The sequence below is a fragment of the Acanthochromis polyacanthus genome, chromosome 22 (assembly GCF_021347895.1).
Source record: "Acanthochromis polyacanthus isolate Apoly-LR-REF ecotype Palm Island chromosome 22, KAUST_Apoly_ChrSc, whole genome shotgun sequence".
Lineage (NCBI taxonomy): Eukaryota > Metazoa > Chordata > Actinopteri > Pomacentridae > Acanthochromis > Acanthochromis polyacanthus.
The window spans coordinates 21,830,187-21,857,484 of record NC_067134.1 but is presented as its reverse complement, the minus strand read 5'-3'; the positions used below and the strand labels follow the sequence as shown (position 1 = coordinate 21,857,484).

General features: G+C 41.0%; 3 protein-coding genes across 3 annotated transcripts in view; 2 read left to right on the top strand and 1 right to left on the bottom strand.

Annotated features, from left to right (window-relative positions):
- LOC110950031 (gamma-aminobutyric acid receptor subunit beta-3-like) overlaps positions 1–2,763 on the bottom strand; it is an 88,962-nt gene extending 86,199 nt beyond the window's left edge. The window contains exon 1 of the mRNA XM_051943559.1: positions 2,612–2,763. Within this exon, the coding sequence (XP_051799519.1) occupies positions 2,612–2,763 (152 nt within the window). The remainder of the gene's footprint in view (positions 1–2,611) is intronic.
- The window catches only part of LOC110950032 (gamma-aminobutyric acid receptor subunit alpha-5-like), a 34,141-nt gene extending 21,650 nt beyond the window's left edge, over positions 1–12,491 (top strand). The window contains exons 8-10 of the mRNA XM_022192414.2: positions 4,412–4,564; positions 4,813–5,024; positions 6,076–12,491. Coding sequence (XP_022048106.1) covers positions 4,412–4,564; positions 4,813–5,024; positions 6,076–6,375 — 665 coding nt within the window. The 3' untranslated portion in view covers positions 6,376–12,491. The remainder of the gene's footprint in view (positions 1–4,411; positions 4,565–4,812; positions 5,025–6,075) is intronic.
- Positions 12,492–14,533: 2,042 nt separating this feature from the next.
- LOC110950029 (gamma-aminobutyric acid receptor subunit gamma-3-like) overlaps positions 14,534–27,298 on the top strand; it is a 113,649-nt gene continuing 100,884 nt past the window's right edge. The window contains exons 1-2 of the mRNA XM_051943561.1: positions 14,534–14,771; positions 15,096–15,250. Coding sequence (XP_051799521.1) covers positions 14,587–14,771; positions 15,096–15,250 — 340 coding nt within the window. The 5' untranslated portion in view covers positions 14,534–14,586. The remainder of the gene's footprint in view (positions 14,772–15,095; positions 15,251–27,298) is intronic.

Genomic DNA, 27,298 nt, shown 5'->3' with positions numbered 1-27,298 from the left:
CTGACTGAAAACACAAAACTGTAAAAAAGCACTTTTAATGAGGTAATACTAAGTAAGGGGAGCTTTAAGTATATTAAAGGTTCTATATAGTTAAAAAAAAACATTGTTATTGTGCTTTGTGATTAAAATAAACGCTCTTAAGATTTGAACTTTTCCACCCCTAAGATGTCAGTCCTTAAACTCCCCACATCTAGTTAGCCTCTTTACCATCCAACCAAGAATTTGACCCAGGTGTGACCTCACACCTCACTAACCAATAATCATTCAGCTCAAACAACCACAGCGGTCAATCAAAGATGCAGAGGGTGTATTCTTTCTGAAGAGGGCGGGGACAGCCCTAGAACTCGGGGTTAAACGGTCATGGTGAATTTAACCACGTTTGCAGTATTTCAAGATGAAAAACTAAAAGACACATTCTGGAGACGTGAGATTTTGATTAATTCATCAGCAGGGGCGCAATATGGGATCTTTGTGAACAAAGTTATGCTAGCATTTGGTGGGCAAGTACCAACACCTGACACGCGAGCTGAATAGATTTCCTCCACATATGACATCTGAGAGCTGGTTTTAGTATTATATCAGTCATGTATTGTTTACATCGATGTTTACCAGCTAGCACTCTTGTTCTCTGACATCTTTGTATATTACAGTCACCAACTGTCTATCTGAAGAATAACAGACACATGCATTGTGCATTGTTGTGCACAATGCAAACAAATCAAGTTCCCATTTGTAAAAACATTACTCCATAGCACCATTAGTTCCCACAGGGTACCTTGAAATGTGCTCAGGGTATTCCCATCATTTTTCATTAGCATTAGCATCTTTCCCAAATACCGAAAAACTTTTCCAGCCATATTCCGTTCATCAAATCAGCTTGCAAATCATAACTTGCAAATCCAAATAACACTGCCGTAGTGTGACAAGCTAAAAATCAGCAATTTATTTTTAATTTATACTGTCAAACTGGACAACATCATTCCACCAGGTCTAGACTTCACTGACGTTGTTTAATGACACCAACTTCTCCTTATTTCACATATGGGTAAACAAACAAAGACCAGACATAAACACTATGTTATCCCCTGTGGATTATTCCTGCATATTTATGTGTATAAATAAATAATGCTGTTTGATTGAATGCTTTATCAGTTTTCAAGGTCAGCGTGTATGTACTTCTGTGTTTACTGGACATTGCCCTGTTTGCCCTAAATCATCGAACCATCTGCTGTCGTGACTGTTTGGACAAAAAGCGAAACATTATCTGAGAACTCCATTTAGCCGTAGGCCTACGGGCAGTAAATCATCATTCATGCAGCTCAAAGCTTCTGTCTGGAAAGCATCCAAATCAGTGGTGGAGATTGCTGATGAGTTTGCGCTCTGGGGTCACAGTCAGTCCAGTAGGCTAATTTACTGGGTGTATGTCTTTGACTCTCTTGCTGATAACTTTCTCAGACCAAATATGACATTTTTAGTTGTGTCAGAACAGTTTTTCCACAATAACAAGCTTTAAATGGAATATTACTCTCCTTGGATGCTATCGACAAATGTTACTCCACTTGAGTGTTTTCCTAGTTGCATATCATCACAACCTGGAAGTCTTTTTTTTACAGTTTTTAGCAGTCCCTTGTGTTGGCTGGTGCAACGTGGCAATATTTGAATCTTTAATATGTACAAGTTTGCCGAGCAAGCGATCTAACTAGAAAATCTTTTGGGCAATTGTTGGACTACTTTGGTCCAACATGGCAGCACATAATCAAAAACAAAGTTGTATATGAAGGGTAATAAATGACCCCATAAAAGTGTATTTGCAGTGAAGACCAGTCGATGGTCTTTGCTCTGGTAAAAGGTTGGACTTAACTGTGGTTTCTCTGCTTGATTCAAAGACGCCTGCTGTTTTATTGGGTCTAGACAAAGCAATGAAGCACTTGCAAAGCTGAAACAGTCAAAACAACAGTCAGTTAATAGTCGTCTGGCCTTCTTCTGCTCTTACTCTTTGCAGTAGCCATTTGTCTCCTGGCCCTAACTGCAAGGCCTCAAGGAAAACAGTGGAGCACTTTGCCTCAATGGGCAACTCTTTAACTGTCTTTGTTATCTGTCTTAACACTTTTAACTTTATGTTTTCCTCTGATTCAAATTCCTTAAATTCCAAAAGACCAAGTTTTAAGCTTTAATGTTATTTGTTTGATTTGTTACAGGTTGTCAATGAACATAGATCTTGAAACCTCAGTCCAAACCTTAAAATACTCTGTGGTTGTCGGTGTTAGTCTTTAATTAGCACATCTAATCTTAGACCACACTCCCAACTGGGTACATGAAAGAGAAGCTAAGTCCATGAGTTTTTCAGGACAGCTTTAAGGATCTCAGACAGCAATATCTTTCCTTAAATAACTCCCCGACTCTAAAAGCAGATAAGACTTAATATAGCAACAGTTCCATCTACACTTTGCAGGAATTTGTAGGGCCATATCCTTTGGAATACTATTATGCCAAAACGTGATCCTAAATAATCTTAAGAGATTCTTAAATTTCCAGAGGATAATCACTAGCTTGAACCTCTTTGTGGACCCTTCAGGCCAAGCAAAGCAAAAACTTTTCCTCCTTTACTCACCAGTTGACCAGCATGGCAGCATTGTTCCCCGAAATGAAAGGAAGTTCCCCTCGGACGTGGCGAAATACAAATCCTTGGGAGAAAAGTAGTAAGATCCACCAGAGGAACATGTTCCTCTTCATTCCTCTGCCCCCAGTCCTGTCGGGATCCATGCATTAAAGGCCAAGGTGAGCCTGGGGTGTCCCAGGGTGGCAGTGCCTGGATGTGCCTGGATGTTTCAGACAGCGGTAGAAGTCAACGGGGTAGATGTGAGCCGGGCGGCCTGGAGTCATGAGGGCGTCAGAGGGCCCAGGTGATGGGGTCGCAGTGAGAACTAACAGTGCTGGGGGTCTCCTAATCGAGACATGGCAGTGGTGGAGATGAATGTTGGACATACAAATTTCCCTCACTTTGAGCCTGCTGTCACTTACGCCCGCAGTTTACCTCCTGATTTTCTTCTTCTTTCCTTCGCACGCCTGCCAGTCCCATCAAGAACGTTTGATCATTACTCCACAAACAGCTGCCAAATAACAAAAAAAGAAAAATCCAACATGAAAAAAGAAAAAGGTAGGAGATGTCCACTCGGCTAGCCCCCCTCCATCCCACCAGTGATCAGCAGCAGTGAATGTCTCTCTCCGTGGCTTAGACTGTGTGCTGAGGTGTGTGTCAACAGTTAGAAATCATGCTTCATGTGTGTTTCACTGTGTGTGTCGGAGCCTCGACTGGCAGCCTGCGATGGGCGGGGCTTCGAGATCTGTGAGGATCCTAGGACAGGAAGCTTCAACACCCCCTCCCTTTCACTCCCTCTTTCTCTCACTGATGGCAGGATGCAGATTGTAACCAGGGATTAGGGACGTTCAAAAATCCGATTTTGCCTGGAGAAAGCCTTGTGTATTACTCTGCCTGTGTGTGTGTGTGTGTGTGTGTGTGTGTGTGTGTGTGTGTGTGTGTGTGTGTGTGTGTGCGTGCGTGCGTGCGTGCGTGCGTGTGTGTGTGCGTGCGTGTGCGTGTGTGTGTGCGTGCGTGTGTGTGCGTGTGTGTGCGAGGGGAAGAGAGAGAGCTGCTTGCGTACATGTGCCTTAGTGTGTGGAATATAGTCATTGGATTTCATAGTATACCAGCGCCTGCAGTCGTAAACTGCTGCTGGGAGAGGATTTTTTTAAAGCCTCAAATGCAATCTTTGCTTGTTTAACTGGATAGTATCCCCTCTCTATCTGTCTGTCGCTCTCTCTCTGTCCACGTTCTCTATCTCTGGATTTACCTCCCACTTTCGTCGGCCATTGTTGAATCCCAGACATTAACTGCATAATAATCTATTGTTGTATTCGGCAGTAATTAACGCTGCTTGCGCTCGTTTTTCAATTTAATAATGGATTTGAAGTCAGGTTCATTTTGCTGTTATGTTCGGCTGAATATGAAATGTTCTCTTTATCCTGGCTTCATTTTTAACTGTTCCACTTCTGTCACTTTCTATTCTTCAGTTGCAACACCTCTGATTATTTCATTACTGCAAACAGGTGGAAGGTGTAGAGATACATTAGCCAGGGGAAGAGTTTATGACCTGTTTTATCCAGTGACTGAGCATCATCTGAGCAGTTTTAGGTATTTTGCTTCCACTACTGACTGTTTACAGTCATAAAAAGTCTTCTCCTATGTGGCAATCTAAATATCTTTTGCACCACTTTAATATTTTCCTCTGTGGACAAACAATATTCACCCCAGTGTGCTTCAACTTAAAGTGGATATCGCTGTCATTAGGATATTGTTGTTTACTGTCCCTGTCTAACTTTATGCCCTTTTTATTCCCGTCTTGTCCCTCAGGACAGTATACAGTGATGATGGCCCACTTCTACCTGAAAAGGAAGATTGGATATTTTGTCATCCAGACGTATATGCCGTGTTTCATGACTGTAATCCTGTCCCAGGTGTCATTTTGGCTAAACAGAGAGTCAGTCCCTGCTAGGACTGTCTTTGGTGAGTGAAGCTGCTTATTTACTCTATTTTTATTTTTTTATTTATCTGGGTAATATTCCTGTCATGTACATTCACACAGGGGAGAATAATAACAGTTGCCCACTGAGCAGCAGCACTGCAGTAGCTGGCAGTTAGAAGTTATTAAAGTGCCCACCTTTGAGTTGAGTGAGCACAGACTGTTGCTTGTTTCCAGCCAACTTGTTAAAACTCAATTTAAACTTGTCACGTTTAACTTTGCTTGCACTCAGGGGTGACCACCGTACTGACCATGACCACCCTCAGCATCAGCGCCAGGAACTCGCTCCCCAAAGTGGCCTATGCTACAGCCATGGACTGGTTCATTGCTGTCTGCTACGCTTTCGTCTTCTCTGCCCTCATTGAGTTTGCTACAGTGAACTATTTCACCAAGAGGAGCTGGGCCTGGGATGGCAAGAAAGCTCTGGAAGCGCAGCACCCAAAGGTACAGGTTGTGTACACCACACTACAAATTTAGGAACAAAACACCTTAAAATACCACACATGTAAACGTGGCAGTGTCTGTGCTGTCTACTTTAAAGAATCATATTCAGTTTCACACAGCTTACATCACTGTTAATCATCTTCTAAAACACACTTTTAAACAGGTTTGCTCCCACGTGTGGAAATGAACTTGCAAAGAAATTAAACTGCTTAAAATAGGTCATCATTTACAGTAATGATTTCATCACCTTTGCAGTCTCATTGCAGGGTAGTGCAGGTGTCTGTTGGGACCATTTTTTGACTGCAATAGTGTGTTTGAGACATACTGTACATGATTTATGAATGAGCCAATGTCAAAAAGCACTACTTTAATGAGCAGTTCCACTAGAATATTTAACCTACAAGAAAACCAAAGTGTGGAAGATGAAGGATGTGTGAATTCAGTCATTTCTTGAAATTTATTCAAGAATAATATGTCAGGTGATGTACACCCATGGACACAACAAGGTGAGGAGGTTGAGTAAATCATGCAAAACCAACACATTAGACAAATAATTTGTCATTACTTCAAATATGGCTATTTGCTTTCTCAAACAAATACCAGTCCAATAAGAGCCAGGAAGCAGCTAGCATACATTAGCATAGAGACTTGAGGACAAGAGAAAATAACTAGCCTGGTCCTATTTAAAACTTAAAAGCAAAAACATGTACCACTTCAGAGCACAGCTTAGCATAAGGACTAGAGGAGGGAGAAAACAGCTAGCTTGGCTATGCTAAAAGGTTAAAAACAAAACAACAAATTCCTACCAACACCTAGCTTACCTTAACATAAAGACACAGAGAAACACAGATTTGCTTTCGCAATCAGATGAGTCACCCCCATATGACTATCAAAAAGAATGCAGGTTCAAGGCATGTTTTGCCTCTGTAAAATCTGTAACCATTCCAGACAGAACGAAACACATTGATTATCTCAGACAAAAAAAACAACACTGGTAATAGCAGAGCAAATGGCTAATTCACTGCTCACTGATCTGTCCCTTCCACCGCAGAAACGAGACCCCATGGTGCTGTCGAAGAAGCCCAACAATGTTTGCTCAGCAGGCGTCAACTACACCCCCAACCTCACTAAGGATGTGTCCATTTCCACGATCTCCAACACCACGTCGGTGCAGCTGCGAGCCTCCGAGACCAAGATGGCAGATCCCAAGAAAACCTACAACAGCGTCAGCAAGATCGACAAGATGTCTCGGATAGTGTTCCCCGTCCTGTTTGGAACCTTCAACCTCGTCTACTGGGCAACGTACCTTAACAGAGAACCGGTGGTGAAAGGAGTTGTCACTTCAACGTAATTACTCTTTTTTTTTTTTTTCCTTTTTTTTGAGACAGAGTTCGTGCAAGAGAGGAGGGAGGTTTGAGCCTAATTGGAGAGTGGGTGGACTAAAAAGAAGACGGGTCAGTGCCCTGGACTAAAAAATAAAATAATAATTAAAAAGTAAAAACAAATATCTGCGCTTGAAGAGGAAAACAGAACTATACTCAGCTATCTAATTCAAGCACTTTGAATGGATGCAAGCCTGCAACAGAATCCCTTTCCTGTTTTTCATGGCCTAAAAAAACTGCTTGATCATGAAGAAACTGCTTCTAAGACTATGTCGACGGGAGAGCAGGTGCTTTGCTTCTTTCTCATCTATCCTGCTGCAGTTTGCATGACGCTCTCCTCAAAAGGAAACAACAGACTCCTCTTTGTCTTGAATACCGACCATGTATATGTCAATCATCGCTTAAAGGATGGGAGCACACTTCATCACTACTACTCGAGGAATTGTTTTAAACTTAAACGCTTCATTTTCGTACCGGGAAGGCTTGAAATGCACTGAGCTCATGCTACAAAAAACAAACTCTGCAATCTAAAATGCATTTGAATTTGAAAGAAATGGATTTAAAAATGTAATTCCACACCATGTGGATGAAACATCACTTGAGATTAGTGCTGCAACTGCATTGATATTTTAGTTTTATGTCTCTGTTTTGAACAACTTTGCTATTTTTTCCCCTCTCTTATTGCAGCGGGTGCTTGTGTCTCTAGTTGGACATCTTTACTTGAAGATTCAAAGCCTACTGCTGCAGGCCTGGTTTCCCAAAATTTCTGACAGTCAGAGTCTCAAAGACAAATGATGAGAAAAAAAAGAAAAAAAACCACAGAATGCTACTTGAAAGCGGCCAAAAAAGTGAGATTATCATTGCAGGGGCTTATGAATTTTAAATTAAGAAATTAAAAAGTCGCCATTTCAGACAGCATGCCAACAGGAATATTCTAAAATCCTCTTTGGCCCACTTACGTAGGGTGACTGGACGGCTGTGACTGATGTGTTAGCACAAATATGGCATTGGATGTATGTGGTTTAACTGAATTTTGAGCCCTGATCGCTCATCTGAGAAACTAATATACACAGTTGAGGGACCAGTGCTTGAAATGCAGAGTGTGTCACATACAAATCAGCAGAGTGAAGTGGAGAGTTTAGAGACTGTCATTCAGCGAAGTGACCACTCTATTTAGGCAAAAGTTTACTCCACTCATGTGTCCTCAGGCAAGGTGGTGATTTCATAATGACAAACCTCTGTTTTAACCAAACTTAAGCTAGACTACTTAGTTTGTCCAATGCACAAGGACGGCAAAGCCTTGACTACCTTAAAAGGATTAATTTGCCCTAAATTGTGGAGAAATTATGCCTGGCTGTTTACAAATGTTTACAAATGTTTAGTCTCACACGTGTTTCTGAAACTGGCTGCCAGTCTGCTAGGACAAAGGAAAAGAAAACTAAACTAATCATTATCTTATCGTCATTCTACTGCTCTACTGGAAAACCTGTTCAGCTATGTGTCAGAAAAAAACAGGAAAATTTCCCCCAAAAGAGAGAGAGAGAGAGAGAGAGAGAGACCACTACAAACTATACTATAAATGCCTGACTAACTTGTAACACGCTAATGCCAGTCAGACACCTTGAAAGAGAATAACCATGTATTTCTCCATGGTGTATTTCTCATTAATGTGTCACGCTAACACCTCAGTTGTAGAGATTCAGGAAAACAGCATTTAGTCAGCACAATTAGCCGGTGATTTTTACATGAAACATTTTAATGTTTTTTCTCGTGTTTGACTTAAAGTGAACATGTCTTTAATTTGGCACTTCAGACAGCATTATTCCCAGATATAGATCCCTAATGCAGTCAGTACAATGCCTGTTGCAGGTGGCTTTAAAATGATTCATGTAAAAATTGTCTTTCTCTTGAGCTAATTCTAATTTCCCTTGCTAATTCCTGGGATTAAAACTTGCTAGCTCACTGGCATATAAGTAAATAAAATCACAGTGTCTTTAACGGGGTTCTTCGAAACATCAGCTCCTGTCCATGGCCTTTTTTTCTATACTCTGACAGAGGAGGGTAAAAGTGGGGAACGAATAATACGCTACGATAGCTTCCCCCAGCTTGGACTCACTGGGGTGCTTTTCATTAAGCTATCTTGTGTTTTCTTGCACCCTCTCTCTCTCTACCGGTAACTGTCCCCCCTCCACCATCATGGAGGATGATCCAATTATTGAAATGCATGTTGAGGAGATGAGGAAGCTTGAGGAGGAGCTTGAGCCTGAGGGGGAGACAGGTGTGACCAAAGTGGAAGTCTTTTATCAAGTGGTACAATCCAGCTGTGCAGCACCCTATAAGTATCTCAACTTAAGACAGACACTATGGAGCGAAGAGGTTTTTACATTTTGCAGCTTCAGCTCGTCTGTCCTTACATCTCTTCCTCACATATGTCGCCGAACATCTTTGCTGAGAGGAGATAAAATGTAAGGAGACACATTTGTATAATGAAAAGCAACTATGGTTTTCTGGAGCTTTAGAACTCAAGTCTTCTCAAGGTGGCTTGCAAATGAGCATTCAGCGCAAATTTGTTTGGTACCAAAATTGACCTCATGCACTCAATTTGCATGAATGTACTTTCACTTTCGCTGATTTTTTCCAGAAATTTCCCCCCTTTTGAATGCTGATGGGACGAGGCCTTTAAACTGCAAAGAATTTGGGAAATTAGGCCGAGGGTCATAAGGGAATCATGTAAATAGCCGTTTTATTTTTAACTTAACTCTTTGCTTTGACACAAAAAAGATAGCGTTGAGATTCTCATGTTTGTGTTTTTCAGCCCTTAGAAGTGAAAAAAAAGCTAAAGTCTAATTCTGACTTTTAACTTATTAAGAGTATGTTACTGTCTCTGATGTCTTTTTCTTAATGTTTATGTGTACATGTGTTTTGTTCTTGTTGCTTGTAGAGGAGCTTACGTCCGATCAAACTTTAATCTTTGGACTGGATCTGATTCCTATGTGTTTTCTTTCTACACTGACTTAATTAAACTGGAAGCAATGAGCACATGTTGAGGCATTATGGCTCGAGCCCACCATAGCACAGCATGCGGGACTTTGTTGGTCTATGATGAGACATACTCAGGAACCAAAGGACTCATGCTCCCAGCAGAAGACTTGCCTCTGAGTCACTGCTTCTTTAATCACATGGATTGTGAACGGTGTAGTTCCCTCTCACCTGCTGCTGGGAGCATTGTCCTAGATAACTTTAGAGCGCTGAACAGATGCTGAAACCACTGGCTTGGTGGAAAACCATGTAAATAAAGATGACATGAGCTGCTGCTGTATCTTTGCTTTGTGAACTTAAAGTGGACCTAGAGGAAATCACTTTAAGATATCTGCTTTTATTTTCACTGCTTCTGCCATGATATTCTGTAGTATTTTTGTGCCGGTTTGATTGATGTTGAAGGTGCCATGTATGGAAATGTAAGGTACTGCTGTCTGTCGGCTAAGACAATGTTTCAGTGCTTGTTAAAATGTGGCAGCGGCGTAAAAGTAAGTCCAATGAAGCGCAGGAGAAAGACGATCTATAGATCCGTCTGTCTGGGGTCGGCAAGGCAGCCGAGTGCAGATTACCAGACCAGACATCCCTTCCCCTGGTAACAACCTCCAACCTCTCTGTCTGTTCCTCTACTCCCTGTTTGTTTCTGACTCTGCTGCTTATATACATTATCAAGCAAAAGGGCACACGTTCCCTCTTGTTTCTGATTGGGTCTGCAGTAGTTGAGTCTTTCAGCAAAATTGAGATCACGTGTTTGTTGAGCTGAAGTGTACCAGTGCTGCTTTAATAGCGCTTTATTGTTTTGTGTTATGTTACCAAAGGAAACGATACTGTAATAAGGATTTTGCTCCCTGCTCATGTAAGTGCATACTCTGTAGCCTTCATTATTTATCTCTGTGAATGACAGCGTCAGTCATGCTGAACTACCTTCAGGATGGATTGAAGAGAAATTTGGTCTAGACATTCAATTTCCCACTCATGGGTGCAATATAGTAACTTTGGTTATCCTCTGACTTCTCTTCAATCCTCCTGTTGTCCTCATTTACAGGCACCAAAAAATATTGCTTCCTTGTCTGGAAAAAATCCAAAAATTCAGCAAAAAAATTCCCCAAATTTCTGAAAATTTGCAAAAATCTTCCAAAAATAATCCTAAAAATATCTAAAGTGATTACATATATATCAGTAAAACTTCTATTTTCTTTAAGAACATTCACCCAAAAAAAAATCAATGTTCATGTTTATGTGAATGTTCTTAAAGAAACATTTTTATCATTTCTCATTTCTACCAAAAAAATGTTCAAAGATTCCACAAAAATGTTGAAAATGTGGACATCAGAAGTTCCACTGTTAAAATATGTTTAACACAGGTCAATTTTGACCCGCAGGATGACACGAGGGTTAAGCACTGTCATGACTTGAAGTTCTGACTAAGAACCTGTACAGCTAATTAAGATGAATTGAGTTAAACTGTGAGGCTGAAGCAAGCAGCAAGCTAGAATGCGAAGACAAAAATTAAAACTAAATTTGCAAATTTGGCCATGTTATACCACTCAATGCCCAACAATATCTCAAACCATCAGGACATCCATTAGTATGGTAAATGAAGTAAATACAGTTAGCAGGATAAACATTATCCTCACTTGATTTGGATGTTCTAAGCCCCAGAAATGGACTTTATCAGTTGCTTTCATGACATTTTCAGCTACCATCATGACATCATAAGTTGGTATTATGACGATATTAGTTATTGTGACTTTCTCAGTTGTTTTCACAAAATTATTGGTTGTTATCACAATGCTATTGGTAACTATCAGTTGTTATCACGGCATTAGCATTTACCTGTTAGCATTACTGTAGAACAGTGGTAGGCAAATTGTGAAATCCTCTAAAAACAACAACAAACCAAAATTCCCTCAATTACAGCTCCAGTTTAGTTTACATCAAAAGTTTTGAAGTTTACTCATAAATCCTCTCAAGAAAACAATGCAAGTAAATGGCTCCTGTAACTTTTACCAACTATAACATCATGGCATCTGATAATAGTCAGTGTCTCCACATGTTTTAACAGCTGGAGTGAAATGTAATTCTGTCACCTCCAAGCCGTTTCATAAATCAGCTTTATTCCTAAATGAATCACTCCTCTGCAGTCTTGGCCCTCAAACTTTCTTTGTTAAAGACAAAAAAAAAGACTATGTTTATATGCTAGAACAGCCACGGAAAAGACATGAAGGCATGTTGTGAAAGCTGGAGTACATCACTTCATTCACAACAGCTGTCACTTCCCCACAGGTCAGAGGATCTCCGTACTGCTAGAAGTTGATAGACTACATCCAGTCCACATATATCTTTTCTTGACATCCAAGAAATAAGCATCCCTATCTATCCATCCATCCATTTAACGATCTCTCTCTATTGCCAGTCAAGAAACGACTGCCCACGCCTCCCTCGTTCCTTCAGCCACTGTGACAGACTCATCTGCCATACATCTGTTAGAAAAGGGATTTAGTTCCGCTTAAGTTGCTTTCACCCGTTCAGGGGGGCCCTTACAGCACGGCGCTTCTGTCCAATTTAAGCCCCGACTGGCGTAGCCCAATGACAAGCACTTGTTTTTCTCAGTGTGTTGTCTGGACAGCTGTGGCTGGTGCGTGTGAGGGACGAATTTAGGATTGATTATATGTTCTTTATCCACAGCTAGCTCATGGGCAGTGAAGCTGACTAAAGTTTTGAACTCGGGCCTCTCAGCTGTGAATGTAATGCACATCCAGCGGTCGGCTTAAAGAGACTTGTGAGGCAACACTTGTCCGTCCCAGCGAGGCGACAGACAAATGCATGAGGCTTCTCTTGTTTTTCACCGAAGAACTTTTTTTTTTTTTTTTTGGAGGAAACATTAAACTGAGACTTTTGTTTCAATCTTGCAAAAATGCTGCGAAGCCATTGTAGCTATAGCTGGGCTTACCAATGTACTTGTGTCACTCATTCTTTGTTTTATGTACTGTATTTGTTTTGTGTATTATACTTCAAATGATGAAATAAAAAGGAGCAACAAAGATAATATGGGCCACACTGTGTATGTTATAGTTTCAGTACAGCTGGAGCTTCATTAAAGCAGAGCAAAATCTAACACTGGCACTCCTTAGTCAGACCAGTTTGATTCCCAGATGATATTAAGTGCTTCAGACACACATCTGCCATTGCTTTCACCAGAGAAGACTCATTCAATGCTGGGCTGCCTATCCTAATTCCTTGTGTCATTCAGAGGGGAATTTTCCAAAGCTATGATTAGCTTCATCACTGCATTTGATGAAAGTACTTCCACTTAAGAACATGTAACATTTTGTCATTCATAAAAGAGGAAAGTGCTTCATTCTGTTCGACTTCACAGCATTTCAGAGAGAAATAATGGACTTTTTACTGCACTCCACTTATCTGGGGGCTTCGCTTTTCAAGTTAAAGGCCTCTCTGGTAAAAATGAAGGTTTTGCCTTGCCCATATGGTATCCTATAACTTATCATGAGCAAAATAAGCAGTCGAGACTCAACATTCCCACCTTGAAACTGAAGTGCACCAATGGCAGTTTCTCAAATATAGATTTAGACTTTCAGAGTTTCATGTAACAAACATAAGGAACCAATCAAGCTTGCAGGGTGAGACTTCCTGTCTCACTACTCTTCTTTTTAAAGCAGTCATTTTATGGCAGGAATAGATTATTTTCATAGGGAAACAACCTCTAAATATGTAAATCTGATACACAGAGATGAGACTTTGGAGTTAAATCAATGTACATGTAGTTCACAAACTCTCTAAACTTGTATTTTTAAGGTCTAACATAGTCCAATATGTCAATTTTTTTCTTGTAAAAATACAAAAAAAATATTCAGAAATGGACACAGATTTGTTGATCTCAGTTTTTTCCTGCCATATACATAATCTCACAACTCTTTAAAGACCGTGCAACAGAATATGTAGTACAGAAAAAAGTGCCGATCACTAATAACAATCCTATAACAGAATATATAAGACGTCATAAAAAGAGGACTTTTTCTGCAAAACTTGCACTCTAACATTTTAGACATTAAGTATATTTGACTGACTTTAAAAAAAAAAAAGTCACCACAGCTGGTGTTTTCTTTTTCTTTTTCTAGTTAAATGTCAGCATTACTAATCAGTTATTCCCGCAGATCAGCGCTGGTCAAGAGGAGGTTAATCCTCTGGCTGCAGCAGCATCCTGAAAAAACAGAAAATCTTCCCTTTTCTGCTTGTTTTTTTTGTTGTTTTCACATCCCTCCACCATCCACCAGGGGGCAGCGAAGCCTCTCCGCTCTGCTTCTGCTGCTGGATCTAAAAGCTGGCAGGTTTTGGAGGCTAAGCGCCGAGCTGCCCTACTGAGCTTATTCAGAAATGACTTATTCTGAGTGCGGAGGAGAGGCTTGCTGCGACTCTGTGGTACGTAAACGGGTGTGTAAAGCCTGAATGCGGCTTCCAGCGGCGATCATCATCAGGAGAATATCAATATGTACAAAAACCCAGTCAACTCACACTGTTTATTTGTGAGTTTAAGCTTGAAACTTGGCACTTTTTTTAATACGGTGCAGCACAGTGGGGACTTTCGGGACTGTTCAGCCCAAAAAAGACAAATAAATTAGTTTGTGCATATTTCGTTCAGTTAATGTCATGCAGTTTTGATCCAGGTAGTCTGCTCGGTGCATGAGTCACGAAAGATGCTCATCTCCTCAGGTTCGGCACCTCCGGCAGCAGCAGACGGCGTCACCCAGCAGCCACTCTGGTGCCCACACAGGCGTTAGAGAGTAAGGGAGGGAGGGAGAAAGAGAGGGAGGGGAGGCGCCGCTGGATCCCGTCGATTCGACTCCCCCACCTCTTCCTCCTCCTCCTCTTCTCCCACCCCTCATCCCGCTGGACTGATCACACTGATTGATCGTCGGGTGCCTTCCCGGAGGAAAGCCCTCCTGCGAGGAGCGAGGAAGGACCAGAGGTGGTGGTTGGTGGTTGGTGGTGGTGGTGGCTGGAGGTTGGAGAGGAGGGGGTGAGTAAAAGGGGGGAAAAAAAGAGGGGGAGAGGAGAGGGGGGGGGAAAGCAGCCACTGTTGTGTTGGTCGCACATGACGCGCGGCACAAAGTGTGTGTGGGCGGATGAGGAAGTTCAGAGCTCGGATTGATGGTTACACACCTACTGTACTGGCACTTGATCGCAGCAGCGGCAGCAGCACGCGCCGGGGTCTCCATCCAGCAGCTCCTGTCCTCAGATCGCATGGGAAAATGACAATCAAGTTTGTGGTCATCCTCTTCATACTTGCGCTCGCTGAAGAAGGTGCTCGGTGAGTGTCAATGGGCGCCCGTTTTTTTTTATTGTTATTTGCATGATCAACAGCTGGGAAAGTTGCACATACGGTGACAGTTTTACATGAATGAGGCTGCTTCATAATGCATGCAGTGTTTTTTTTTTTTTTTCTGAGGGTTTTCCCCACACAAATACACACACTCGCACACACACTCATACAGACACACGCAAATGACAGCAACCTTTTTCTGCTGCGCCCAAATCCGCACAAACAGGGGCATGTTTTGCTGCTGCGACAAAGTTTTTTTTTTCTAAAAAATAGGGGTTTATTAAAACATCCTCCTCTTGTTTCCTCCTCCAGTTCTGATCTACTGGAATATGGCGACGACGAGGAAGATCACCACGATACCACTGTCAATCAAATGCTGGTCCCCAGGTCGCACCAGGAGGATGCCACACTGATCCTGAACAATCTGCTGAAAGAATACGACAAGACGCTGCGGCCAGACATCGGAGGTAAGACGATCCGGATTGGAGGCTCAGAGTTGGTGAACAGCAGACAAACTTAGCGGCGCTGTCCAGGTTGCTGATTGGCGCCGGAGCTGTTCGCGGTTCTGAAACTGGTGACGCCGCAACATTTGGATGCTGTAACGAGGAGGAAGAAAACCCCTCCTCCTCCTCCTCCCTCACACACACACGCGCGCGCGCGCACACACACACACACACACACACACACACACACACACACACACACACACACACACACACACACACACACACACTGCATGTTCTTCATTGAAGCTTTCATGCTTTTTTAGATTCTAACCACACAGTCTTGGGCATATTCGGTGCTTTTGGATTGAAGTTCTGCACGTTTGAGCAATTTGTTCAGGGTTAATTGTCTGGAATCTACAGCAGGATCTAGCTGCTCATGTTTTTACCATTAATTGATTGTTTCATCTGTAAAGAAGACTAGCTTCTTTGTTTGATCCTCTAAACCGAACAGAAATATAAATGTGGCATGCAAGTGGTGCTCTTCTCTGGAACCCTTGTTGCACAAATGGTTTCCAGACGACAGAAGCAAAGTCAAAATGCAGAGCACAGTTGAACGACATGTCAGTGAATTATATGAGTCAAGGACATGGTTGCATAACAAAGTGACACCAGAGAAGCTCATTTTTTGGCACAACTTGCAGTCAGAAATGTTCGTTTCCCATCTGTAGCTCCTGATTTTGAAGCTGGATTCAATATTTTAATCCCAACACAGCATGCAAAAGAGAAAAAGTTAAACATCTCATTTCTATTGTTCTGGATAGAAAAAGGTGAGATTTAGTCAATTGTGCACAAAAAGTTTTTTGAGCTGTTAATCCGCAGCCTCATCAGGTACGGCTTTAAAGAACAATGATCGGATGGTGTGAGCAGACACTCCTCTGACTATACAACCAGCTTCAAATGCAGCTTTATCCAAATGACACGATGCCACAGATGACAAGAGAAAGAACAGAACAGGCTGTTGGCGTGTTGGATGCTGGAACGTCAGCTTAAAAAAATCCTTTTAGACAGCACGGTGTGACATACAATCTGCCACATGATGCTCTTGATTAACACGTCTGACAATGTGACTCTGTCGCCCACAATGTCCTTCAACTTCACCGACACAACATTCTGCAGGCGGCATTGACAACTTCTTTAACTCTCTGTACAACTCCACTCTAGATCTGACCTTTAACATCTCCAATGCAATACACGGTATGCTAAGAAACAATGGATAGAATTTTATGAAATAGGACATGCTACGTTTACATTTTTGTTTAATTTAGAGGTAAAAATGGGATTCATTTGATACAGATTCTGCAGTTGAATCTGTGTAGTTTGTATTGAATCTAACAGCAAAAGCAGCCCAATCACTAACAAAAAATACACATTTGGTTAAAGTAATTATCACTCAAATGAGAAAATGCCACATAGCACTCTATAATGTGTTCCAAAACTGCAGTATTATTAATGCAAAAAAAATTAAACTCCTTCTATGGCCAAAAAATTCAAATTTTTTTTAGTTATTTTATATTTTCACATCTCCGAGGCTATTTTTTACTTTTGCTTTGACAGCTTTAGTTACTAGTTACTTGTTAATGATACAGAAAGCTCCATCCTGCAGGCTGACAGAACTGGTTCCTTAGTGTGAAAGAACCTTGGAAGTTTGAATCCATTCTAAAAAACTGTCACTGGCACACAAGATGTAATTGCTTCTTTCGCTCATAATATGTCTTCCAGCAAAAAATAAACACCGATATGGATGCATTAACAGGCAAAAACAAATAGATTTTCTCCAGAGCAACGTTTTAAAAGCTAAACAAGACTGTGGTCTTCTTTTTACTGCAGACTTTTAAAGTATATGCCATAAACATATTTAGCTATTTTCACTTAAAAAAAAAAAACAAACAGGCGGGTTTACAGTATTTATATTGCTCTAATTAGTGCCTACAAGTGTTCATCCATGGCTATGCTTAAAATCACCATTGAGAGGGTAGAACAGTAGGTGCTATTTAGACTAGCAAAAAGTCTGTACCAAAGAAAAGCCACAATGGACATGTAGAAATGTAAATAACAAAGGCTGAGTTACCTACAGCTGGACTGAATTGGAAGTGCTGCGTGAGACAGATTCAGATTGAGTCCAAATCCTTTCCTGATTGCACCCTGCACATTTTCTTTTTCTTTTCTTTCATTTTTTTGCTATGCTTATGGTGCAATCAAAGCTTCCAGAGCTTCTCGGAGGAAAATATTCCTTTTCAGTGAGGCCTCTAATCAAATGGTTACTGGTTTGATCCCCAGAGTGTTCTCAGTGGTGGGCTGCTGACTGGAAAAGTTTCCTGTGATGAGTGAACAGTAATTACACAAGTCCCAGTTATTGTTACTGTTGCGTTTCAAGAGTCATTTGGAGAAATCAAGGCGGTGTCTCTTTGTAGACATCTGACTGTGGAGTGTGCAGTGTGGTAACTAGTGAGGCTGGTGGCAGCTAGATGGATGTATTATGGCTCCATCTGCACACTGACTGCCTTTCCCCTCATAGTGAACATGAGGGCATACATGCCTTCACTTGTTCCTGTCTATTTTTACTTCTCTTACTTTCCAATTTACCTCTGTGCTGGTAACATTTCTGCTGTATCCCCCCCCCCCGATTCAGATTTTGCATTTGCAATCAGCAATACAATCTAATACATGGAAACCATTTGGGAACTGCTCTGCTCTATTTTTTATGTTGTTTTGTTTCCTGCAGTTCGCTGTGATATTTTCTTTCCCCTTTCCTACACTTAAATATTGAAGCTTGTGCAAGGCTAATTTCCCCCGAAAATAGTCCATGTTTCCTTAAAAGTTTGGGATACAGGAGGGAAAAAGATATTTTATAGCAACAGGAGTGGAAGAAATATGGAGATCCTGGATTTAAAATGCAACTTGAGTAAAACTAGAGGAGTATTATCAACAAAATGCACTGAAAAGATCAAACATAAAGAACTCAGTCACATTAAAATGTTGCTTGTTGTTGAGCCATTATTGCATCAGCAATTTGGCAACAATTACATTTGACAATGTAATAATGTGTAGCTGCATTTTACCTATGAAGCTGGCTGAGGTGGAGATTCTGAATTGTGACTTAAAGCAAAGCTGTAGTTTCGATGCTGACTGTTGACTGATTGATCAAAATGCTGTCATCACTGGTCAGACAGTCTCTGGTGTTACTTTCATAAGAAGAAAAGCTTCACATCTATAGCATTCCTGGGTGAACACCCCCACGTTTTTACAACTTTAAGCTCACCCACCGCACAGGAACGTTACGTCTGGATTATTTAACGTGCTGAATGTTTACTGAGACTCGACTCAAACCTAATTAGCACAGTGTCAAAGAAGTGGTGTGTGTGGCTGCATTTTGTTCAAACAGATGGCCAAAAACCTCAGTGTAAACAGCACTTAGTATATCACAGCTCAACAGCCAACATGACAGATCATCTAAAAACAGCAGCTAACTTGTCTGTGCTTTATTCCTCAACACTTCTTGTGCTGCAGTCACCAGCTGATCTATTCTCATAAATCACATGAATATGAGCAGAAGCATGCTGGTCTGCTCCGAGTCTGTTTTCATTTCGGTACAAACTACAAGGTTCGAGTGATTTAATAAGCTGCAGAAATAGGTCTTTATGCTGATTTATAATTCATTTAGGCATATAGGGCTAGCAGTGCATTCAGTTCATGCTGGAACATTTAGTTAATTTAGAGATAATGTGCAGATGTTTTTGTTTTGCTTGTTTTTTCCTGCACCCAATCAACAGCTTGAAGATTTCCAAGATTTTCTTTTTTTTTTTTTTTTTTTGCAATTCAAAGTTTGGTCATTTACTAAAGGATACATCTTAGGAAGGGTCAAGAGATGATAAATGGCAGTGAAAAGGAAAAACAAGAGGAATAGGTTTGATTTCATGTTAGTCTTTCGGGACTTTTTCCTAATCTGTTGTTAACTTATCAGAATGGTTGGAAACTACTGACTTAATCTGTGGCAATGCATTGGGTTTTGTGATCTTTTTTATGAGAAATCTTACAAAATCTCAGTCTTAACAGTCAAATAATGTAGTGGAGTAAAAAAGTGCATCGTTTCCCTTTGAAATATAGCGAGGGGTAAAATAATATGACATGGAAATTCTGAAGTCAAGTCCAGAATTTGAGTGTACCTCCACTGAACAAAACCATAAAAGCATGAATTAATAATTGTTCAGAAGATGGATGATGCAGCAATGCTTCCTCTGAATGGACAATGACCCAAATACCTTGTTGATATCTGGGTAAAAAGTATTAGTAAGTAGCCAGCTATATACAGCTACTTTCATCTCCTAGATCGCTTGTGCTCTCAGCTTCCTGGTTAGAGTTTTAATCATTAAATTGACTCAGTGAAAAACTCCAAAATGGGGCTGAATTTGAAGCCAAAAAACAAACAAGTCTTATTACAATCATTCTGATAGATATTCAAAAGGTATTTTCCCTTTTCCTCGGAACAAAAATCTAAAATGATGATGGGATTTTTGCTGCAGTCTGAACCAAACAAATGGGTTCTGTTACATCTAGAGGAAGTGATTTGTAAGCCGAGGCCTCTCTGCAGCACTGCAATGCTTCATTTACAATGCTATGTTGTGACACATTTTACTTTTATCAGAAAATTGCAGCTCAGAATAGTTTACAGCAACTCATTTGGAGGTGTGAAACAGGCAAAATATCTCACAGTTAAGGACGAGAACTGTGTGACTACTTCCTTCACAGCAGCTGTCAGTCAGGATGATTGACATTCTTGTTATTGAACCAAACAACTGATCAAAAACCAAAAAAAAAAAGACACTTGAACAAGCCTCAGCGTTCAGTACTTAATATGACAGAAGCCATATTTTAGAAAATGAATTTGATGTGTGTAGTTGATGTTTTTTGTCTCATCTGCTAAGATGGAGGCAGTCGTGTGAATGACATGTACTGCAACCAGCCACTAGGGGGCGATCAAGACGTTTTGGCTTCAATTTTAATTGGGTGTCATGACATCCATGTTTATAAACAGTCGATGAAAAAAGCCCTTTCATGAATTTCTATATTGTGTGTCAGTGGGGTTTTGCTAGTGCAGCTGCTCATATAAATACTGTTAGGAAGTTTATTGCAGTGAATTGGTTCCCAACCGAGGGGTCAGGATCAAATGGAGGGGTCATGAGAGTTCTGCTGATATGTATTCACTTCTGGAAGTGTTCTGTAATCTTCGCAGTTACGTGAGTTGTTTCACGGGGAAATGTGTGTTTGTTAGAACTGCTAGCAACATATGTCCTCAGCTGTTACCTGGATGTGTTTAGCTCTGGGTAAAAAGCCAAAAAGGTTGGTGACTAGATCTTTAATTGTAATCAATGTATTGTTTTTATAAGCGATTTAAATGCCTTTTGTTGTGAAATCTTAGCCTCAAAATGGATATCAATATCACTTTTCAGACAATTCCTGCAGCTACATAGTTACAATATTTCCATGTTGACCGGTAAAGATAATAAAATAAAACTCTTCTAATTAGGAATGCATTTCTAAACGGTGTGTTTGCTGCTGCTGTACAGTATTATCCGTCTCTCAGATGCAGGACTCCTGGGTTTTTAGTAATTTTAAGGTTTGTTAAGACTCAGTCAGACTCTGGACTCGGTAACCTTGAAGTTTCCACCACCAATCCTGGAATGAATTTTCAGACTTTGTGGTCGGACTCTGGTGGGGACCCTTATCTCCAGGTCATTAATAGTGAATTTTTGTGTTTGCTGGGATAGTTAAAATGACCAAGCACCCAGCTTTCACAAGTAATAACCTGGAGGGAATTTGATTTTCCTTTTCTTCTTGTCTCTGCTGGCGGCTCGATTCTGTCTGGCGGTTCACCTCACACAGAGTGGGGAATCTCCCTCCAGTTCTGCTTCCGTAATTAAGGATGAAATTTTGATAAGATCCAGTTGACAAACCTCAGTGTCGTCCATGAAATGTTAATGCTGTGGCAGCGGAAACACACGGCCATGTGTGTGTGTATGGGGGAAACGCACACAGACGAACACACTCGGAGATGACGCTGAGTCAAAGACAGATCTGGGACATTTAAGTCGTTGTAAGAAAGAGTGGGTTCAGTCGAGAACTGCTGCAATGAATCTCAAAGAAACACACACTCACACTATCACCATAACAAGTACACTCGCATCGGCAGCCAGCTACTGAAGTCTGAACAACGTGGCTCATTTCCCAGCTACACCTGGATTTTGTCTAAATCAAAGTCATCCTCTTTCCATGCACACACAAACGCACACATACAGCACCAAACAATGCTTTCCATTTGGATATTTTTTAAATGTGAGCAACTTCTCTTCTGTAGTTCTGTCTGTTTTTACACTTATGGCTCTGGAACCAAAGTACAAGCTGCTGTTTTAAGCAGATTTGAGTTTTCTGTATTAATTGGCCATTAATTCAGAATTTGTGCTTTTGTATCACCCAGTGAAGCACACTTCTTTAGTACAAACAATCTCTTTAGGCTAAAATCAAGTAGGGGAGGTGGGGGATGGCTGTGCCACTGAATTAAACAATGAATGTCGCATTTAAACCAACACAGCTTAGGAGCGCTCAATAGTTTGGAGAAATAATCTTATTTGCTTTCTTGTCCACAGTTAAATGAGAGGATCCATAATACTCTCACATCTGTATGTCTATATCCTCGGGTCTTCGCTGTTGCCTGGCAACCTCATGAAGACAACAAGACTCTGGAAGCTCCAACAAAGCAGCAACATATTTTTAATTTTGCTTTTTATACATATAAAGCAAATGAGCTTTAGAGGTGCTTTAGTTGGAGCTTGGCTTACTGGTTCCCTCTTTTCCAGTCTTCACGCTAAGCTAACAACATGCTGGCTTTAGCTTCTAATAGTGAGAGCGGTTTTAACACAAAATTTTGACACAAATAATTCCTGTATAAGCTACAAACAAAAAGCATAGAGATGCTTCTGTTCTTTTGTAATTAATCAAAATGTATTTCATGCCTCCTCAGTAGTATTTTACTTTGAAGGCCAAACAAACCTATTTGGGGCTTTGAAACATTCTCTTTCTTAGAGTATCAATTGCAAAACTAATAAATAATTGAAAATATATCCTCTAGGTAGAGGTTTGTAAAACGACTTATAACTATTAAAACCCAAAACAGTTCGACAGAAAAGACTTAAAAATAGATGCTAAAGAGGGAAGTGTTTACCTCCACTGATCCTCCATGTTTGTGTACAAAACCCAATTATTTCAAATTTAATTGATCTATGAGAATTGTGACAGTAAAACAAACTCATGAGTTGCTTGAGATGTTTCAACTTTTTTAAAGACATAAACATTGCCAGTTTAGCTGTGAAATTCTCTCTGTTTCTACATTGTCAGACATCCAACTAATGAAGGTTGCATTTTTGTTGGCTCTTATCATTCATTGTTGCCTCACACTTTTTAGATTTACTGTGATCTATTGTTTGTACATTCACTCTGCCAACAGAAAGCATCAGTGCGACCTTGCTGTCTAAATTTAATCTGTGTCTTTCTAATTACTGAGTGATTTTAATTAGGACTCCATACAATGGGTATAAAGTCCAGTTCAGTTCTACAGCAGTGAAGCAAATTCCAACATACTACAGCATAACAGGGTTATTATCTTCGTGGCCCTGTTTGTTTTCCTCCTGTCCCTTCCAGTCTTGTGAAGTCAGCAGCGAGCCTAATCTTTATATAAAGTGGGTGACTAGTCCACTTGCAAGGAAAAGCGACCCGCATTTCCCCTGAGCAGAACAAGTGTTGAGCCTCACCTTCCCCGATACCAAGCAGTTCGCCTCAGATGAAGATGAGATGCTTTTGTGTCCCTATTGTGTCACCTTCCTTTTGGATTCAGAGGGTGATCACTGTGCGAGATCTGGGTGATCCTTGTGTACTGTGCGAGGACGTACATGGGTGTAAGTGTCAGTGTTTATGTACGTGCTCACCAGGGAATCGAGGACAAAGCATGCTGGAGTGGAAGGCTTTGTACGCTGCGAGTGCGCCGCAGCCACGCACATTTCGAGTTTGTGAGCCTGGATGATTCAAAGAGTTCAATTAAAGTTGGGTCTAAGCTGCTCTCTAAAAATACGCCCGTCCTCAGACAAATCAAAAGATGCATTTAAGGCTGATTCAAGTCTTTTGTGCTGATGAGAACTGAGCCCACAGAGAAGCATCTAAAGGAGGTTTTGAAAGCCTATGGTCGAAAACTATTCAACACACAGTTTATTTTAACTTCTACATACACCGTCCTGCTACCATTAATACTCACTAGAGCACCGTACATGTAGTCCCCATCTGAAGATCCCTCCAAATGTAAGCTGTCTCACAGGTCTTGTAAATATGAATATGTGTTGAAGTAAATGCAGCATTATCTATCAATAATTGATTATCTGTCCTGCTTAGTTAATAATTGATTACCTGAGCAGACTGGTAACGTGTCCAATGTTGATACCACTATTGCAAGCCGCAGACATCATACATGGCTATTACATATGTCACAGAGATTCTGAAGCACAAACCAAGTCAGTCCTATTATGATATAATGCATGTGTGTTGACTAGAGGTCATTACATGTCACAGGAGTCTCGGTCATGGTCAGCGAAATTTGCTGGATTTTGGTTGCTTTTTTTGCGAATGTTCTTAAAGAAAATATTTAAAGTTTTATTGATATATACATACTCACGATAGATATTTTTAGGATTTTTTTGGAAGATTTTTGGAAGATTTTTCTTGCCACATTTGGGGGATTTTTTTTTTTTAAATAAAAATTTTAAGGTAAACTTTTAGGGAATTATTGTAATTTTCTTCCAAAAGATTTTGTACATTTTCAGAAATTTGGGGGAATTTTTTGCTGAATTTTTTTTATTTTTTCAGACAAGGAAACAATATTTTTGGTGCCCGTAAATGAGGACAACAGGAGGGTTAAAGGTTGTTGGCTTCAGCTGCAGACAATGGATTTAGAAGTGTCACTGACGGAACAGGGAACAATGAATACTTGCAATCTTTTTTAAGAGTTGTCTGAACATGTTGATGGATCTGATATGATTTGAATAAGGGTATAAATAATGATTTCATTTTTTCCTTAGGTTGTATAAAATATCACATCATCCAAACAGGCAGCCTTAGCCTCACTGATGAAACTTACTGCTTGAATGGAAACTCCATCCTAAACTAAATAAGCCCAGTTGCTTCTGAGTACAGCCACATTATGCTTCCATCTTATAAATATTTCTCCTAGTTTTCATGCACTTCTGTTGAGACTGGACAAATTTATGCACGCCGTTGCTGTTGCAGTGTGATTGCAGTTCTTCGGTGTGCAATGTTCACTGGAAATGGACAAAAAACTTTTCTAGCGTGTTTAATTATTATGTTAATACAATATCTCACCTCCACCATCATCAGACTTCAAAGAACATCAGCCTCTTCATTACGTTGCGTAATTCATGAGAGAGTTATGCCGTGGAGTACAGCATTATCTAAGTTTTAGCCCTTAGTTTTTCATGTGGAAAATGGCACCAATGAAAATATTATTATCTATCAGTGTTTCCTGTTTGTCATGTATCCATGGACAATTATGACTAGATTGCTTTGATACTGAAGGAAACTTAGAACATAATAATTGTTGATGAAGTTTTGGAGCTACAGTGAATGACAGATTCATCAGCATTTATTCACAAATAGTACATTCAAGCACGTTTACATTTGTAGGTATGACATATTTTTTGGTGCAAATCGCAGCAGTCCGGTTTCAAAGTACATGAACTGCCTCTCAGTGAGTCACTGCTGACTATAACTGGATCAAAAAAGTGATCGAACTGCAATAACTTACTTTCTTTTGTCTGATCAGAACCATAGTCATTGCATGCAGCTGATGGTGGAAACAAGTGTGGGGAAATTTCAAAGACTTTCAGGAAACAGGATTCTTGGAGATCCATTTCCAGTGTAGGTCCCATTTTTCAGACAATATAATAGGAAATTACAACATTTGTTAAATTTTAAGTGTAAAAAACAACTGCCTGAAATATGCTAAATATATGTATAGCAACTGAAATACTTAACTCCTTTGCACAAAACCTTTATGTCCTCCCATATTGATGGAGTCAGCAGTGGACGGGCACTGATTCATAACTCAGTTACAACTGAGGCACACAATGATGCATTTACTAAAAAGATGCTTTATGAACAAGTGACAGAATGTTCTGGAGATTCAACAAGCGGCTCGCAGTGACTCCACACAGAAAGGCTTCAGCTGACCTGGAGATTCAAACTCTGGACCTTTCAGTTGTGAGGCAACAGTGCTAATCACTTCATCACTGAGACAACCTTTAAAATGCATCCCTACGCTAAGTGCTGGCAGAGATGGCAGCATATCAAAGATTCATGATAAGTGAGAGCTTTCAAGAAAAAGAAAGATGGCAGAGAATGTCCAATACTTGGTGCCACAACACCCTAAAATAATTCAGGCTGGAAACCTGCAGGTTTATACATTTTTTTCTGCTTGTTGCATTTTGTTTTGTTGAATTATGACCAATGTGAGATGAGATGAGATGAGATTAACTTTATTATCCCCGAGGGGAAATTAAGACGTTCCAGCAGCACAATGCAATAGTATAAATAGCAATAAAGACATAAAACATAAAAAAAAAAACATAAAAACTGAGCTAAAACCAACAAGGACACAAGAGACACAGCGGACATCACACAGAAGACCAGGGCCAAAAAACAAAGACAACATTGCATTCCGGGAGAGAGTTCTTACAAGTTGTACAGTTTTATGGCGGTGGGTAAAAAGGCAAGTCTGTAGCGCTCCGTTTTAATGATCGGAAGGGTGAGCCTCTGGCTAAAGGTGCTCACTCTATCCCGCTGGTCATCATAGAGTGGATGAGAGGAGTTGGCAAGAATAGAGTCAATCTTGACCCTCATCCTCCATGACCGACTGCAGCTCTTCCATTTCTAAACCCACCACTGAACTAGCCTTATCGATGGTCTTATTGAGCCTGCTGCGCTCCCTGGCTTTAATATCCCCACCCCAGCAAACCACTGCATAAAACAGGATGCTGGCTACCACCGACTGATAAAACATCTGTAACAGCCTAGTGCAGACATTAAATGACCTGAGTCTCCGCAGAAGGTACAGTCTACTTTGAGCCCGCTTATGGACTGCCGCCGTGTTGTCTCTCCAGTCCAAGTCCTTGTTTAAGTGGACACCTAGAAATTTGTAGCTGTCCACTACCTCCACTGCTTCCCCACGGATGGCGATGGGTACTGGGGTCCTCTTTCTGCCCCGCCTGGGATCAATCACAAGTTCTTTGGACTTTTTTGGGTTCAGGAGCAGATAGCTCTGCTCAGCCCAGCCGACGAATCTCTCCACTGCACCCCTGTATTCCTCGTCCCTGTCCCCGGTGATGCACCCCACAATGGAGGAGTCATCCGAGAACTTCTGGAGATGACAAGATCCGGATCTGAGGCTAAAGTCAGAGGTGTAGATGGTGAATAGGAACGGAGACAGCACGGTTCCCTGGGGTACTCCAGTACTTCCCAACAGTACATCAGCGTTACAGCCCTGCAGCCACACGTACTGCGGACTCAGGGTGAGGTAGTTGGTGATCCAGTCAACTGTGTTGTGATCCACATGCATTGCTGAGAGCTTCTCAGCAAGCCGGGAGGGGCGGATGGTATTAAACGCACTGGAGAAGTCGAAGAACATGATTCTCACCATACTCCCCTTCTTCTCCAAGTGTGAGTAGGCCCTCTCCAACATGTAGATGATGGCATCCTCCACGCCAATTTTGGGTCGGTACGCAAACTGCAGGGGATCCAGGAAATCACTCACCAGGGGCCGCAGGTGCTGAAGGATCAGCCTCTCTGGGGTCTTCATGACGTGGGAGGTTAATACCACTGGTCTGTAGTCATTCAGCGAGGTGGGGTGCGCTCCTTTGGGCACTGGAACGATACATGATGTTTTCCACTCCTCCGGCA